Source organism: Lathamus discolor, chromosome 1, assembly GCF_037157495.1.
Source record: "Lathamus discolor isolate bLatDis1 chromosome 1, bLatDis1.hap1, whole genome shotgun sequence".
Classification (NCBI taxonomy): domain Eukaryota; kingdom Metazoa; phylum Chordata; class Aves; order Psittaciformes; family Psittacidae; genus Lathamus; species Lathamus discolor.
Genome location: NC_088884.1, coordinates 100,857,529 through 100,876,027, shown reverse-complemented (window position 1 = coordinate 100,876,027; position 18,499 = coordinate 100,857,529). Strand labels below are relative to the sequence as shown.

Sequence of the window (18,499 nt, the reverse complement as noted above, 5' to 3'; positions counted from 1 at the left end):
TTGATAAAGGCATGTTGAAGCTTATTATAAATAATGCATTTAATGCAAATAATTTATCATCTTAAATGAATGGAGTTGAACATAAGATTGTCAGTTACATTTCTGAAAAGTGCTCTTCTACTGTGAAACACCAGGTGTAAAGCTTACTCAAAAGAAGCATTCTAAAAGGTTCTGATGGATTTAACAAAACCTTAAATACTGTGCACATAATTACTAGACTCTATCCTTGAGAGGATTCACATCTAGACTTTAAAGAATAGCTGCCTTCACCACAGATTCCTCTGATTAACATTTTACTTAGGAAGCTATTGAATCTGTCTTCCAAATGCATTAATCGGCAGTATCATCATCCTCCTGTTAATCCTTATTATTAACAGTTAACATGTTATGTTCTCAGCAAAGATGTTATAAATGGGCAGTGTCCCATAAACTGTGTGTAACTGATTACAGTTCATATATGTGGTGAGCAGGAGTGTTGAAACGAAGTGCTGTAAGATAACATCAGTTTCAAGTTAACTCGGGGTTATGCTGTTCACATTTCTTTGCACCGTTCTGCAGTGTTTCATTAGTGACGGTTAGGAGGCTGTGTCCCAAAGCATTCAGAGGAGGATGCTGTCCATCTTCCTCCTCTGGTCATGTACTTAGCTGAAACCAAAGGTAATTGATCATGATTTTTTTTTTAAAGCAGAGACATAAGTTTTATTTTCTCAAAGGCATTGGCGGGGGGTGGGGGGGACAGGGAGGGGCAGGAAGGGAGAGAATCACATCAACAATAAATTGAAATGTAGACTAAATTTTGCTTTTGGAAGTAACTATATTGTTATCAATAAATAATGACTACAAATAGGTTAAGTAATGCCTGAGGAGGTTAGTCACTTGGGTATGACTGTCCATCTTTGATTATATGACTTGTTCTCCATGTTCAGTTTAGTTATTTCCTTTAGTAATTGTATTAACATTTTGTGATTTGTAGTGACAGTTTATGATTTGAATTCTTAAGTATGGCACATTTGGGCACATTTGTATTACTAAAAGACAGTTAAACAAAAGATGTCATCATACTGTGAAGATAGTAGTTCTGTGATCTCTTTAATAACCTCGAGATGTCAGCACCTTTTTATGATGTTTCATCTGAAATACACAACTTCAGGAGCACTGCACTGTGAAACACTTGTAGCTGTATCATCTTACTTGTATGTCCTTAGATTGTTATGAAAACCAGAAATATATATGAACGTGGATTTCTTTTCATTGATGCCTCAGCAAGGTCATGTCACTTGGATTTGCCCTGGAAGCAGAATGAGCATAGAGATAGTACTACCATGTAAGAGGATAATGCAGAGTGACATTTTTTGTGCAAACAAACCACACAAGCTTATGATTTTGTTGATTACATCCAGTATCAAAATACAAGAAGTCAGTCATCCGCACACCTGTTGGAACCAAATGTGATGCTGTGGTTTTTATGGCACAGTATTCCAGCCTTGCCACCTTCTTGGTATTGCCCTTGCTGCTGAGGCTCAGTGCCTGACTGATACAGTCTTGTCAGTAGGAGGAAGTACAGCTGGTTCACTATCAAAGTAACAGAAGTCAAGGTCTGCAAATCTATGTAACTTTATTGAAAGCCATCAGTGTTAGAGATAAGTATTTTACATTTTTATGTACTTTACATTCTTTAGAAGCATGCCTGCAAAAGAGTTAATGTGAAACGTTAAAGACCCAATGCAAACTTCATGTGTATTTTTAAAAATACACTCATCAAAATCTTTCATGGAACCATCAGACATCGGTCCCAAGTTTGCTTTTTTACCAAGGATGACTACTGTGATGTTTGTGTCAAAATGGAGTCTTCTATGGCTTTATCAGTTTGCTTCTTTTCTTGATTTATTCAGTCATGTTTTGTTTTGTGGTACCCTGGTACCCTCTCAGATTTCTTAATTTTATAGTAGGTATTTTTATGGTGGCATTGTGATGCCATTAAGTACTGGAAAGGAGCACTGCTGAAAGAGCTCAGGAGTAGACAGGAGAAGGAAATTCTGTGCAAGTATCACAGAAAGAAGTGAAATAAAATTACTTGTGACTAAGGACATGAATGAAACTAGAAGCTGATTGAAATACTGCAGTTAAATTCTTTCCCATATAGTCACAATCCTTAAATGAAAACGTCATTTAAAAAGTTATTTCTCATTTTTTTGCCAAGTCTTCTCCAATTCCATGTATTTCAGGTAAATCCTTTTATTAAAAGGAGCTGTAATACATTTTTTTCAACAGGATTTCTACACACTATGCCTTGTTCTTCCTCTAGCACTTGGTACATGAGAGTCTATATCAGTCAAATGAATCATTAAATATGCAAATATTTTAGTAGCTAGAAAGCCATGGAAGTTGATAAGGAAGTTGCAGCTAATGGATTTCACTAGTATGTGACAAAAGGCTGATTACTGTGAGGGGAGAAAGCAGCATAGCAAATTAGCTATTAATAGATCAACTCCTTCATGGGGAAGATTTGGAGTGCATCGTTATGCCTGCCTGGTTATTTACCTCACCATTTTCTTTCTTTTTAATCATTAGGAAGACAAAATTCTCTGATCCAAACCCTTTACAATTAACTAGAACTTTTTAATGACTGCTATGAAATTTGTACTTGAAAATTTTATTCCTTTTTCAAATTCACCTTTTACTGTATCCAGTACAATTGGATGCAAATTGTATTGGATACAAATTGAATACAAATAGCAGTTAGAGAATAACAAGAGGCCTCTCCCTCTTCCTGACACAAAATACTGTAAATTTGCCTAGGTAGAATTTAATGTTTCTTTGGAAGACTTTCTTTTCTACGTGGTTATGCTCTTGAAGTTTTCATCTATACAATGCTACAGGAGCGTTTTAAGTACACATCCTGCTTCTATATGCAGAAGCTAACTACACATCTTTATAGGATCATAGAACCAGGATACCAGGAGGGTCCTGTCCTGAGTCACCCAGTCTACCTTTTTTCCCTTCTGTGCAATTCACCTCAAAACTGAACATGACCCAGATTATTTTTACAGCTATAAATCAGCAGTTTGATTCTATGATGTCTTTCCACTGTTTCTTGCAGTAATTCTGTTTGTTTGCCTGTGAAGAAAGGTTCATTTTTAGGCATGAAGATTATTATAACAAGGAGGACAGCCAAATATAATCAGGCATTTTAGCATAATGCTAATTTTGGTGCAATGCAGATTGTCTAGGTGGTTTAAAAAACAAATTATTTTATGACAGCAAATGGAGCACAGAACTTAGCTTGATCCAACTAAAACCTGAGTAAAATCATGTTTATTCATTCAGACAGAGTAGTTGCATTTATATATGTGTAGGTAGGTTTGAGTAACGTTTATATCAAGCTATTTGTTTCCTCTGTTCCTCAGTTCTCACTTCTCTTTCTCAAAGTGGATGTGACAAACATAGCCAAAGGAAGTTTGGAACCCAGGCAATGTCTGAGAGTCCATGGGACATTTTAGTTTGTGATCCTGATGTGCTTGCATACTACAAACGTTGAGGCAGTCCTGGTCAAATTAACGTTCATTATGTTTAGCCTTTGTGATTCCTCATGGTTAGCCACTGTATTTCCAGAGTTAAAGTCTTTTTATTCTGTGTGATTGAGAAGTTCCTGCCTTCTCTTTTCTTCAGCTGTTACCTTCTGTCTTTCTCTGTGAATAGATTTAAAATAAACGCATGCAAGAGTTTATACATGTTGTGTAATTTACAGAGTCTGATAAAAACCATTCCCCTGAAGTTATAGTCATAATATACAGAACGGAAACAGAGTTCAGAAGTCTTTTTGAAGAAGTAATGTCAGTATAATAGGCGGGACAGGCAAGTGTAATGCCATAGTAGCGTACGAAGGACAGGCAGAGTCTAGCATACACACTGCTTCCAGCTTCTATTCCCAGGTGTGTTATAGCAGTGTTAGGACCTCTTAAGCACTCAAGGGAAAACAGCTAGCTCCAATTAATCATTTATTTATTTATTCATTTTGGACTGATATTGTGGATTTCTGTTTTGTTTAAAATCTGGTCAGGGTGAGGTAATTACCTGAAATGTGTGCCTTTGGTGGTCCAGGTAATAGTGAGATGAGCCTGAAAGGGTGAAGTGAAGTTGACAAAGTGAAGAACCATATGCTGATATCCTGATAGAGAAGATTGTTTCTTTGAATAAAATAATTTTACTTTTCCTTAGTAAATTGGTTTAGCATCCCAGCACAGTGCCTGTAATCAGTTTCTAATTATGTAAAACTAAATAAAAACAAAGAAAAAACCCACCCCAAAACCCCCACACCCAAGCCAAAACATATCCTCAATATATGCCAAATGCTTGAAGACTGTATTTAAGTAATATTTAAAAAAGCTGGCAAGACTGTTGCTGTTTGAATGGCTGCCTTTTTCAGCAGTGTGCAATATTGCTGAACAGTTTTTCATTCCTGACTTAGAAGCTGATTATACATCCACTGAGCATAAAACTTTTAAGCAGTGAGAGAAGTCCAAGGTTTTTATAAAAATGAACAAGAGCCACTGCCAAAGTGTCACAGTTTCGTGAAGCTATGCAGAGGGGCCTGACATGTGGACTGCTTGGTTAGATTTCACTCCTCTGTGACCCAGACAGATGTTAAAGTTTAAAAATCTTCACTTTCATTTGAAAAAGCTTCCTTGAATACACAGTAAGTAATGCTTTTAGCTCCTCAGCACATAGCAAAATATACATCCAAATAGAGTTTGAAAAACTATGAACCTTTTAAAATTTCAGAAGCTCCTTACAAGAATTAAAACAACAAGGAGATTATGAGTGGTATGATAGAGTTTTCTGCTCCACTTTCTGCAAGGCATCATGCAGATTCCTTGCCTTGTGTCCCTTGGGAACAGAGTAGCTGCACTGCCTGACTTCAGGTACTCATGTGGGTGATCTGAGTCTTCCCCTGCAAACCTTTACTTCTCCCTCTTGAGTTCATGGGGAATTTAGGCTCCTTAATCTCAGTGCTCTCATTTGCACCCTTCTTACAGGCGAAAAGTCTCAGTCATCATTTTCAGGTCCCCTCAAACTGTCTTCTGTGCCCACATTGCTAAAACTGGAGGTGATGGGGATGAGATGCTGTAATTTATTAAATATTTTTACCTTAATTGAAGTAAAACATGTGAATGTCTTCACTTTTTTTTATTATTTATTGAAACAACTACATGAATTTTTGTTGCTTGATATTTGTGTAAATGGTAAGGTTAGTTGGGCTAGCTGCTTAGTGAGGAAGATTCACTCCCTGTCTTTTTAGATTATCAGCCTACAGATGCTTATATGATTTACTTGGTATATATGTGTAGCAGGGTTTCAATCAAATGAATATTGATGGAACTATCACCTTAGGCTATAAAATAATCAACCAGATTTTGTTTTAGTTTTGTTACTATGGAATACCAAATGCTTTATTAGGACTTAAAGATGCGTGTGGCTGCTTCCAACTTTGTGCACATACTCCCAAGTTTTTATATGTAAAATAAAATAAAATGTATACTAATGTGTGATATCTTTATGAAATTCACAGACACTAAGAAAAAGTGCAATATTAATGGTATATTTTTTATTTTGTAGCTTGGATCGTCCTCCTCTGTGCCTTTTACATCTATATTCTCTCAGCTGTTTATGACTGTTGTAGTCCCACTTATTATTGGACAGGTATGTCTTTTAAATATACATTTTTATTTAAAAAAATAAGATAAAGAGAGCAATCTTAAAGACAGACTGGCAGCCTGATAAGCTGCCACATAGGAACAGCCTCAGGACAGTGAAGTGTAATATCAGAGAAAAGATGCTACAGTGCTCCCTGGAGCCACATTGATCTTTGTTGAGATTGAGCATCTGTCCCTCACTACTACAAACATACGCTACTGCATATCGAGAAGGGAGTTTATGAACATAAAGTGGAAAAAATGGCAGCCCAGACTGTGAGAAATTCCAGCCCCATACAAATGAGCTTTGAGAATACTATATAGTCTTTTTGTCATATGCCCTTTGCCTGGATGATGAAGGAAGTTCTCCCTGTATAGTATCTACTACTAATCATAGGAATAAAATTTCTCAACATTAAAAAACATACAAGGCCTAAATAGTCAAAAGTCAAGAATCCATAAAATTAAGGCTGCTTGAGACATTTTGCGTAAGCTTTAAAATAAAATAACGGTTTAATTGCACAATTGCAAACTATCCTTTCTGCATGGCTTCTATCACTTGTTACATTGAATGGGGAGTATTCATGGAGTGAGAAGCTGTTCAACGTTTCGTTTTATACTCATTGTTCATATTGTAACACAAATCCTTGTTTTTCATGGGATTTGAGAGAAATCATTCACTGAATTTAGAGACACTAGTTGCAATGTAAGATTTGCTGTGACACTTGTCTCTGTAGGATCTTTCTCTTTTTTTCTTTCTTTTTTTTTCTTTTTTTTTTTTTTTTTAAGAAATGTATTTTTTTTTTTTCTGCCACATCACAGTGGCACATTTCTGTATAAAGACCAAAAATTTTCAGAAGTGTCCACTAGTCTTGGACACCAAAGCACCCAAAGCATAATTCCTACATACCTGTAAGTATTTGTTGTGCTCAGGGAGTATCAGTGGGATTTGTATTTCTTCCCCAAGGGGTACCATTGCTGATTCTAGCATGCAGTTTAAATCTGGGTTCAGCTGGAACTTTCTGAATTTTGTCAGCCTTTAGCAAACTTTGAAATGGAAAGTGTGGTTAGAATGTAGGGAAATGAGAGCAGAGTCTGAGAAGGAGCGCCCTGGACAAGGTTAAAAATATCTGTCGGCGCCTGTGCAATGTAGAAGAGTCGATCAGTCTTGTATCAAACTGTAATTGCATATTTCAAAATCAGCATGTACTGTAACTTACCAAAGTCCTGGTAAAGTTTTTTTCTTACATGATCAAAAAACCCCACTAAAGTCTAGTAAGAAGATGGCCATGCTAAGCATGACAGTAGCCACTAGCATCAGTACCTGCATAACCTGACTATAACCGTACAGTGTGGAAAATAGACATGATCCCTGTGTCCCTACAAGCTGCTAAATTGCTCACATGCTTAAATGCCTAAGAATGTCTTTCTTAATTAAGGCCACAAAGGGTTGCTAATGGACTACCTGAGTACCACATTCTTAGCTTGTCAAAATTAAATCTCCACCAAAAGTGGACAAGCAAAAGTACTTGAATCTTCTCATCCTGAAAGGTTCAAAAACTAGAAGCTATTAATTGGAAGCCTTAGTTAGAAATTTCTAAGAAACAAATAGCATGACAGCAGATTTAGTAATAAGGTAACCTATAGTGATGGAGTATCAGCAATCTGTACTGCAGTGTACCAAGTCTGAAGATAATGGTAGATTGCTAGGCAAAGTGATTGCAAAATTTCAAGAGAGTTTTCATCTCTGTCTATATATAATGGCATGTTACATTGGAAAGATGTTCCAAGAAGTTGCTATGTGAGCTAACTGGTGGAGTTGTGAGTTTTTTTGGCTGCACCAAATAAGAAGGCTAAGTAACATGAATTGAGCAGTAAGTGTATGAAATAAGTGTTCTGAATGATTGTAAGTTCAAAATCAGAACTTTGATGAGACCTAACTGAGAACAGATGTGATAAAGACTGAAAGAAAAAAAAAAAAGATTCTTAAAACTTATATAACTTGATCACAAATTTACTGAAGGGTTTGTTTTTCATATATATACTTTAACAAGAAATGGAATTATTCTCCTTTTAAATGTGTTTGAAACAGTTTCTGAAAATGAACAGTCAATAGAAATAGCTCACATTCCTCTAAGCATGAAGATTTTGTTTCTAAAATTATTGCACGTGGTTGTTCAGAGGATATGGAAGAGAAGAAATATTAAGGAAGCTACAGATCAAAAATTCCAAGGGTAGTTTGCATTGATTGTCTTGGTAAAGTAGAACTGTACAAAGGTAAACCAACTTCCCTAGATAGGAATAGAAGCCTTTTTTGAAGGTGGATATGCAAAAATAATGTGCAGTGATCATGGAAAAGCAATAAGCAAGAAAAGGACTGACACCAAGAGATAAAGAGATAGGTCTGCTTGCCCTTTATCTGGAGGTGGCATGGATCTGTTCTGATTAAATGAGAAGTTTTTCATTTAGTTTGTAGACCACCGCTGACTCATTAGTGAACTGTTTGCACATGCAGCACAACAATGTTAGACTGCTTTGTGAATCACAAGTTGCTCACTTTGGGATTCCAGATGCATTAAGAGTTAATGGCCCACAATTCATGAATGACAGTTCCAGCAATTGCATCTAATTTATCTTTTCATGCCCACAAAGTTGATTCCTTACATGCAGTCATACTGTTCAGCAGAAAAGTCAGTGGAGGAATGCCTGGGAAGGTTACCTGGTATCAAAGAGCTTGACTGGGATAAAGAAACCTTTGTGATTGGAACCTGCCTGCTTGGAAGGTTGCTTCTGTTCAGCCTTCCTAACTCAGCTGTGATCAACAGAGGCTTTATGCTCGATCCACATCAGTGCTAAACAGAGAAGGCAGCTTAAAGGAAGCATTCTCCAAGGGCTTTATTTTCCTTTAAAAAACTCTTGCCTCTGGGAAAACCTGTGTTGCCTAAACGCTCATTTCCTGAGCAGGCTGCAGAACTGTTTCAGCAGCCCCTGAGGTATAAGCAAAGCAGATGAGAAGGTGCTTTTAGATTTGTTTTGTTTGGGGTTTTTTGCTTGCTTTGTGGCAAAATGTATTGAGAGTTTTGGTTGCTTGGCTGACTTGTCAGAATTTTTAATGATGGCTGGGAGAAAGAAGTCACAAAACTGTAATCCATGCTTATTTTCTACTGTTTCTTGAACATTTTTTTCAGCGTGGCAAGAGTGCCCTCGACAGGAGTCAAAGACAGTTTTCTAGCTGCTAACAGTGAAATGCATAAGAGGCTGCTGTTACCAGGCTCTGTTCAGGTGGTGGCTGCCATTTGTTAGGTCAAGAAAGGACTGTTAGAGGAGGATGAAGGTATTACGTTACCAGAAAGGCACGGAGTCTAACAGATAGTTACTGGTAGGTGGCCTTCAATAAGGAGAATTGCTCTGTTCGTCAGAGATGTGCAGGTTGTGTAAAGCTAAAAACCAGTGTGACCTGCATCCTCTCTGTCTACAGATGTGTTTTGCTAATTGACAGTATGATGTTACTCAAATCAGTATTGCTAGTATAATACTGCATTTGTATTTGTGGAGCAACAAGACCTCTCTGACAAGAGCTCTTGAAGAGAGACATATCTGTAGTATTTTATAAAGATCAAATGTTGTATAAGCCTTGAAGATCTGTAGTGTGTAAGAGCTTGTTGTTTGTGTACCACTCTTGTATACCTCTAAGGGGAATTTGAGAATACTTGTTATATGAAAAACATGGTAGTAGATATTTCATAGAAAAGATTTTTGAATTTACTCTGGCAGCTTGAAGGTCTGATTATTTATTCTTAGGTAGCAGAGTTCTGATGAAGATTGCTGCTTCCAGGCTGTTGTGATTTTGATAAAATAATTGTTTCCCTGTCTATAGATGCTTGGAATACTTTTAGCCAGCAAAATGTAAGGTTTTAAGAAATGTCCAGGCAGTTTCTCCATGACCAGTTGTGAGATTTGGGTGAAGACTGTTGTTCCTATGCGTATTTTTTTCTTCTTAAGTGACAGATAACAGGAACAGTGAAAACCACTGCAGTATTTCTTTATCCATTTTTGCAGACTTGCTCCATTCCCTGCACCTAAGTGCTTATGACAGACTTTTATTTTATGTTTTATATTAAAGAGCGATTTATGATTAAATGTTAATGAAATAGAATTTTCACTGTGCTTTCATTATATTCTACTAGTTTGAACATTTTTCAAAGCAGCACACCAAAACCCACTGTTTTCTATGAATAAATAATAAAAAGCTTGTCTGTACATTATCATTCATGCATTCTCTAGTTGCCCCATTGGTAATTTGTCTGCCAGCATAAAGTGGGCACTTCACATTAAACAGATCTTAACTAAAGCTAAAATTAATGTTATGATTCTAAGTAGTTCTTCTTCCCAAATCTGTAAAATGAAGCCAGTTGTACAGAAGTCCTTGCTGAATCTAGTCGCACAAAAAAAATCTTGATGTCCTACAAGTAAAGGATTTTAAGTTCCTTCTGCATCATTGCCCAAAATGTTCCACAGGAACCCTTTCAGCATTTGGGAGGTGTGCTTATAAACACAACTGTAAAAGGGTGCTACATTGCAATACAAGTTGTCAGTGAAATTGAAACTCAAAAGGTTTGCAGTGTATTTATTTTTAAAGAATAAGAAATTGAAAGGGAAAGGTAGGTGGCAGTTATTAGGGAGTAGAAGGTACTATTCCCCTAAGCCTAATGCTTGTTTATAGTGGGTGGGTGGAAGAAACAATAGCTAAAGAAACTGTTATAAAAAGGGAACAGTGTCAAATCCTTTTGTTCTTGTAACTTAAATCCACAAGGAAGTAGCCCTGCTTTCTCTTCAAAGTCCAGGGAAGCTGTGAGGAGGAGGAGTGGTACCCTGGGAGATGAGTGCTTCTGGAAGCTTGTTGCAGAAAACAAAGATGGCAGATAAACAGCCTTCAGACCAGTTTGTTCCCTTCTGATGCCTGCCAACTCAAACAGGGAACAGAACCTAGTCTCCACAGAAACACAAAACATGAAGAAAGCATGTACCACTGCTAAGGGCTCCCTTCACATTTTTGCCATGTTGCACCTGTTTGTAAGGTTTTAAAGCAACAGTTGTAAATTACCCCATGATATGAAAGTTAATTTTGAAAATGGCCTCATGTGGGTTTTGTAAAGCTTGCATTGAGGGCTTACATGTGTCAGAAGCTACCTCCTGGGAGTAAACTGACTGACATAATGGAGTAAGATAGCTTTGAGGGGAGTTTGGTAAGCTGAGTAAAGAAAACAAGATGCTTATAAAAAAAGATTAACCCCATATTGCAAAAATGGCTTTTTTTCCATGCTGTCTTCAGAAAAGAAATACTGAATTGCACACACCATAGAATAAGGGTAGATTTGACATTTGTTCGTGTCCTAGAAGCTCAGGGGAGGTGGGTGAATTTAGGGCAGTTTGGGACTTTGTATGTAACAGTATACAGGAGCAAGTGAGAATGCATGCCTCCACACAGGTAGGGTCCTATGAAAATAACAGGACAGGGTCTGGCTGAAGTGATATGAGCTCTGCTTTGGAAAAGGGTCTTGTGCATTTGAACCATGATGCAGACCTTGGATATTCAGAGGGAGGCTATGCTGCAGAAATCCGTGAAGGATGTTCTATCTTATTTATGTAATTTCTCCAACCCACATAATCTCCCTTCCATTCCAGTATCTGATCCTTTCTGCTGGTTTTCGCAGTTGCTGTCATCTCAGTTTACTTTGTTTTTCCACTTTTTCCTCCCTTTCAAGTCTTCCAGGCTTCACCAAAGTAGTTGCCAATATTTGATGCAGTTGTCTGTCTTGGTTTGCCATCACTGCATAATAAGAAATATTGAGAAGATATTAAACTGTTGCAAATATCTAGCCCCACTCAAAGCTTTCCAAGAGAAAATTTTGCATTACAGAGTTCATTGCAAAGGTCTGTTGCTATAAGTAGAAATATTAGTAAAGAATTAATTAGGTATCTTACCTTAAAAGACAAATGAAATAAGGTAACTGCTGCATTTAGGTATAGTGATTATCCAGCATAGTTTTATCTTGTTTCCTTGTGTGCTTCAACATTCGTTTTTTCATTGAAACGGTAAACCCCAGGTGGTTTTCCCAGGTGTTTGGAAGTACATACCAATACATATTAAAAAAGAGGAGCAGAAATGCAGTAAAAATATTGTAAATTCTGTTAAAAATTCTATCAGTCCAAAACGGTTTATAGAATAAGGAAAAATGGACTTTATGTAATGATGTAAATACCAAGAGATATTCCTGTGTGTGTAATGGAAACAGAAAAAGTGACTTCATAACTATTCCCCTTCCCCCTCCTTTTTTTTTTTTTTTTTTTTAATCACGGGATTAAAAAAAAAAAAAAAAACAACACAAAAAAACCCCACCCCAAGTTGAAGATCTAGATAGTTTTTAAAAGATGTTCTGTATTACAGATGTCAGAAATTACTCCATTCCATATAAATGGGGGTGGGGGAGCTCCTTGTCCTATTTGGTTTAATTAATAATGAACATTAATGAATTACACTGTTTATTGCATTTTTTATCTTGCATGTCCAGCACTCAAGCAGGCAGGTGGAAGGAGTCTGGTTGTATTTTACTGACAAATTTCTCTGGGTATGCAGTGTGACTGTTACGAAGGTACAATTAGATAAGTGAATTGTTTTTCTATAATATATCTTCTGCTATTTTCCTGTATGATTTTATAACAGATGAGCATTATTTACCTGCTTTCCCAGAATAGCAGATTGTGTTTCTTTGTGCAGGGGATGTTAAGTGAATTAAGCATATGAGCAGCAATCCCATTTGTTTAGGGAGGCTGGTGTTTAGACAAGGAGGTTAGGGCAGGATACGGAGCAGTCTGGGTGAGAAATGCTGTGGATGTAACCATTCTGGTAGAAGAAATAAATTGAAATCGGCACACTACTGTTAATTCGTGTGTAATTACATTCCTCTGTTGTTAAAAATTAAATCCTGGCCAAGAGGAAAGTTTGAGCCTGGAACTGCGTTTTGAAGCAAATTTGAGCTGATGCCTTTGGAAAAAACTTTGGGGGTTGCCAGAACACAGTCACCAGGATGTAGTTGCCCAATGGGCACATTTATGTCCTTTTATCATCTAATTTTCTGTGAAGTTATCACTATCTTTCATAGAATTATAGAATGGTTAGGGTTGGAAAGGACCTTAAGAACATCTAGTTCCAACAAGTTATTTATGAAATATCACCTCCTACAAGGTCTTGCTTCTCTTTGTATCTTCTCTCCACTAAACTACAGTTTGAAGAAAGGGTTTACCATGCACTGTTCTTTCATGTGTAACCTCTGGGTCCACCATCAGGAATGCCTTGCTCTTTGAGGCTGGCATTTGAATCTGCATCAAAGTGTCACTCTTATCTCTGTCTGCAATTGCTTCTGCACAGTAATTTTTTCCCATTCTCAACTCTGTTATCCCAGAGGCACTACCACCAGTGCTGACAGGAGGGTCCATCCTACAGATGGCATTGGCTCTGTCAGACAAGGGGGAAGCTTCTGGCATCTTCTCACAGAAGACACCCCTCCAAAACCTTGCCATGCAAACCTAAAGCATCCCAGTTTTGTTTTTTTCCATCAGGGTGCCATTCTGATGCATCTATTTTGGATGTCAGTCATTCATATTTCTTCCCTAGGCTGTAAGTTCATCTTTTCACAGAAGTATCAGTTCAGACATTTTCTCAACCACTTGCCTATCCGGTGCTTGTCCCTCCTTTGTCCCCCATTACATTGATACGTACTTAAAAACACTGGACTTAGTTATTTTAACCAAGAGGTGGCACATCAGCATGGAGCCTGAGTCTGGCATCCTTCATACAAGCCGTAACATGCAGAAATGATTGTATTAGCTTTGGCTGTGTTTGCAGACAAATGAAGCTTAATATCTCTGCCCAGGCTGCATATTACCTATGAGATTCTTTATTTAATCATTTCACTCTGCATTGCTCATTGCTTTTCAACCTCTATTAGACTTCCTGTCAGAGAGTGCCAGCGCTACAGAACAACAAGGTTTGCCGGCTGGCTGTCTAGGTACTTCAGTGTGTCTTGTCTTTATTGTATTTGTGTGATTTATTGTTATTTCACTACAAATCTTTGCAATTTTTTTTTTTTAAGTTAAGTTCTGTGTTAACCCTGAAAAGTTATAGAACTGGGATAAGAATTAAAAGGCTTTCAAAGCATCCTTGTCCTGAAACAACTCTTCAGGGCATGAATAAGTAACAAATGGATTGTTTTTCAGTCAGAGTGAATCAGCTGACATGAGCTTTCCTGTGAAAAAGCTGAGTTTTTACAGATACCTGTAGGGTTATAATTCTCACTTCTCAAGTTATACGATAATTTAAATTAGCTTGAATGAGTGACCACAGGCTGACTCAGCCTCTGAATTATAGATCTTCTTGAACCTCGTGAGAAGCTCAGGATGTATTGGGTCCTGTGTTAGAGAGGACGTATTTTGACTCTTTTTGCAGTATACATTTAGCATGACACTGGGTTGATTAGATGATTTCCTGAAGCCAGAATTAAGTTCTTCGGGGTCCCCTGTGTAAATTCTTTTTTCTTTTTTAATACAGTGTGCAGTAAGAAACTGCACTGATATTTAGGGTTGTTTATTCACAATAATTCCAGATTAGAGGTGAATATTTAAGGGGGATATCAGCTGATTGAAGATTTTGAGGAAATACTGCTTGCAGTTTCATTTGCAAGTCTTTTTTTCTGTCTCTTGTATGTCATGATAAATATATGTATAAAGTTATTATTGTCATGTATGTTATACCTTATACAGACACAAGGTTATAGGTTTTTTTTGAAATAAATACCTCCAGTATAAGTTGCACTGTGGCATAATTAACCATCACTTTTCTTTTTCAACATCTTGTTACTTTCAGTATAAATCTTGTGGAAGGACCATAAATAAATAGCTGTTCTCAAGTGGTTTTTCTTTTTCCCAATGTGACCTTAATTTAGGGGATAATAGGGTTTCTTTTAAACTTCCCTAGAAAATACTCACTTTAGAGGTGAATGACTTTGCTTTTTGCTTCTGATAATATCAGAGCCCCAAATCTACTCAGATTAGACTAATCTGGTTTCCCACTTGATGTCTTTCACACTGCATGCTACAAGTCTTCACTCAGCTTTCTTGCCTGTCTTTCATCAGTGCAGTCTCTTATTCCTATCCGATGGCTTATACAGAGGTGGCTGAAGGAACTTCACTGAATGCTCTTTCAGAAGTTTGGCCATATATTCTGGGTCGTGTTCTCTCTTTAACGTCTGGCGAGTGTGAAATTTTAAAGTCGAGTGTTTTCACTGGGGTGCTGAGCATTCCCTTACATGGTTTCCAGTAAATCTGTTCTTTTTCATCAGCAGGAAGCTTAGCAGTGCTGGGAGGTAAGTGCTGGTCTTCAGCCTGCTTAGCTTTGCATGAACCCCATGTGCCAGATTTTTAGTATGTGCCCTGCCATGTGGTCGAATAAGTCCGTTTGCTGGGGTGACTGGGATAGCTGCTTCCAGGACTTCCCTATTGAGAGACTTGCAAACAAGTTGGGAAGGCAGAGAGGAAAACTGACAGCTGTGAGGTCAATCCCACAGCTTTGGCAGTTAGTGCGTGAAAAGGTCCTGTGGTAGCACTGGTGGTGGTGCTTTGCTATTAATCTTGAATACCTCTAAAATGTTCTGTATTATTAAACCAATAATGGCGATGTTTATTAATGGTACCACTATGGGAAAGTAACGAGACACCTTTAGAGCCCTCTGGTAGAAGTATTTCAGGATCTTATACTATTATTGCTGAAAGAGCATGATAACAGAGAACATCGTGAGGTCTCAGGAGAAATTAGGCAAGATAATGTGATTGCTGAAAAATTAACACAAGTCGCAGCTGTCTGATAAAAGCTTTAAAAAGTTTTTTCAAACCATATAAAGTAAAGAGAAAAGCTAAAAGCAGCTCCCCAGGCAGGACCAAAATAGATGCATTGTTATCTACTGAGGCTTAGTCCTGTAGTATTTGGCATAATTTGAAAGTAGTGGTTACTTTAAAATTTATAGTTGTTTCTAAAAAATTCTTGAAAAACAACTTCAGATCCTGTTTCCTGAAAGTGCAAAAGTTCCACTAAGTACAGTAGGTTTCCTTGTTTTCATGTGTTAATTCTGGTATTCTAAAAGCGTGCAAATGGCATTTGTCTTTGGATTTACAAAAACTCTAGATATTCAGAGTCTGAATTATTTAAACTCCCACAACACATGCACTTTTGCTTTTCAAGCTTGAGTTATAATTTAATTAAAAACTTCTGGTGCATTGCTAGCTATTTAAATATTAAAATGTTCCATGGATCACTTTCGATTATCTACCGTCATGAAATTCCTGAAGATGTCAGATTTTTAAGATTCCCAAAGTTGCACTTGGAATTGTCTGTTGATGCAAAGGGGACTGTGATAATTACATACATCCATTAGTATCAGCAGAGGAGATAAACTTTGGGGAGGCTTAATGGGCATGTCTCAGTGACAGCTAGCAAAGAACATTTGGCATGATTAAGGATGGATTTGAATGTACTTGAAAATATACTCTCATTATGGACGCCCAGTGGAAGTTGCACTACAAATGTTAAATTCCCCAGAAGAAGAGTTGTGTGGCAGGGAAGCTTTGAAATCCACTGTGGCCGTCATCCAAATTACTCTCTTCTCTTTGTGTCTTTCCGCTGTCAGATTCACTTTGTGATGCCCAACTTGGCTCCCTGCATCTTTGAAAAGAGGCAACCTGTTGGTTTCTGTTTCAGATTGTCCGAAGATACATCAAGGACTGGCTTGAAAGGAAGAAACCTCCATTTGGTGCAATCAGCAGTTGCGTGCTCCTGATGATCATCTATACAACATTCTGTGATACTTTCGCCAATCCAAATATTGACCTTGATAAATTTAGCTTGATTATAATAGTGTTCATAAGTAAGTTCAGCCTTAAAACATATCTTTCGTCTGTGTTTCAGGTGTATAATGAGCTATATATACTAGAAAGGGTAGCACTGCAGGGATACTGGCATGGGTCTAGAGCTTGTACTTTTAATGCCTCTAGTAAATCAGATTAACAGCCTTCTTAGGGGCTGGATACTTCTAGGGGATTGAGTAAGCATTTAGAGAGGGATAAACCCTGCTATTCATGTATGCATGCGATTGTTCAGTGGTATTTGCTTTTTCTCAAGGGGCATCATACTACTTTCCAGGTGTTTACAACTGTTCTGTTTTGGCTTCTTTGTTATAAACCAGCCATAAATGAACAGATGTTGCATTCCAATCAGAAAGGAAATATTTGGGTTTGAGCTGTTACTCAAAAGCACTGTGATAACTTTTAAATCGTTCTTCTGTACCATATTATGGTTGGACCAGATGATCCTTGAGGTCCCTTTCCAACCTGGTATTCTGTGAGCCTATGATTATAAATGTAGAAACTAGCTGGGAGTTTGCATGTGTTGATATATTTCTGTGGACAAATGCATTTCTTGCGGAGTTTGTTTTAGAAGCACTCTAGTCATCCAGCCTTAAATAACATGCACATGAGAATAGACTGCTGGTATCCTTGCCATCAGTTAAAAATACACTTGCAGATCACTACCTCCCAGAGAAAGGCAGGGGTATACAGTCACTGTCTCCTCTCCCAGTAGGGAATTCCCATCTTGCTTCAGACTGTCCAGAGACAGGAGTTTCAATTTGCTTGGGAGAGAGGTAACTACAGTATACTACAGTATAAATCACATCTCATACACTCAAAAGCTGTCAGATTTCACAAAATCAATGCATCATCTACCTTGAAGTGTGTGTATGTGCACATTTCTGTCTAATAAGAATAATGTACCTTCTATAACTCTAACCTCTGCTCAAGTAGGAAATTTGCCCCTGCCATTTGTGGATCAGTTCTTATTCTATCCCAATTGTGGCAGTGTTCTGGATTATGAAACACTATACATGTGTAAAATACTACATGGAATTGTAAATGGTACTGTATAAATACTTTATTCTGAAAGCAAAGCAGAAGAAAGCTATGCTAAGGAGGTTTTTACAAAATGAAGAAAATACTTGTTTGCATAGGCACCTGAGAAGGACCACATCCCAGGTGCACTTACATCAGTGCAGAGTTGTCAGCAAAAAAAGAGGGATATGGAAATTTTCAACTCCGACTTCACATGCAGAGGAACTCAGAATGAAGTAATTTTATGTTACTGTACTGGCTGCTCCCTTGGAAAAAAAATGCTCTTTTTCAGTTAAAAAGGAATGTTCTGCCTTGAACAGTTGATGTAGAGTGGTTGCTTCCATTGCCTTTCCGGTCCTTTCTTTTGTTTCTCTGCAAGACAACTCTGCATTTGTGCTACGAGTTATTATATATACTACTTGCAGTGCAATACTGTGAAAATCATTCTGTATACATTTTCATTGCCGGTGTGCATAACTGGAGTTTCCTAGTAAGAATATTAATGTAAGCATTGAAACTGCTTGGAACTTATTAGACATTTGGTTTTTTTCTCAAATATTTGTAAAACAGAGAAAACAAGGAAGTCGTGAACATGAATTTGCACATTTTATTCTAGAAAAGGTTCTGTATTGCCTTTGGATGTGTGTTACACCAGGATGCGAAATTAGCATGAGGAGTTTGAGATGCAACTGCATTTATGATTCTGCTGGTTAATGTTTTTATGTAATTTTTATGTTAATATTCTAGCCACAGCAAAATATGCACAGGGGATAATTGGTAGCAACACATGCTTATTGCTTTAAAGAATTATA

The 18,499-nt window shown here is 37.4% G+C and overlaps 1 protein-coding gene across 10 annotated transcripts in view; it reads left to right on the top strand.

The window, feature by feature from the left end:
* The window catches only part of SLC10A7 (solute carrier family 10 member 7), a 142,894-nt gene that overhangs the window by 97,927 nt on the left and 26,468 nt on the right, over positions 1-18,499 (top strand). For 5 of the 10 annotated variants that reach the window (XR_010614542.1, XM_065688243.1, XM_065688204.1 and 2 more), the window contains 3 exons: positions 5,617-5,700; positions 12,266-12,346; positions 16,504-16,669. Coding sequence is in view for 6 of the 10 variants with exons in the window: in XM_065688243.1 (XP_065544315.1) it covers positions 5,617-5,700; positions 12,266-12,346; positions 16,504-16,669 (331 nt within the window). In the remaining 4 variants the exon portion in view is untranslated. Of the gene's footprint in view, positions 1-5,616; positions 5,701-12,265; positions 12,347-16,503; positions 16,670-18,499 lie in introns of those variants that run through there. The other 5 variants (XM_065688221.1, XM_065688213.1, XR_010614546.1 and 2 more) reach the window with 4 other exon arrangements.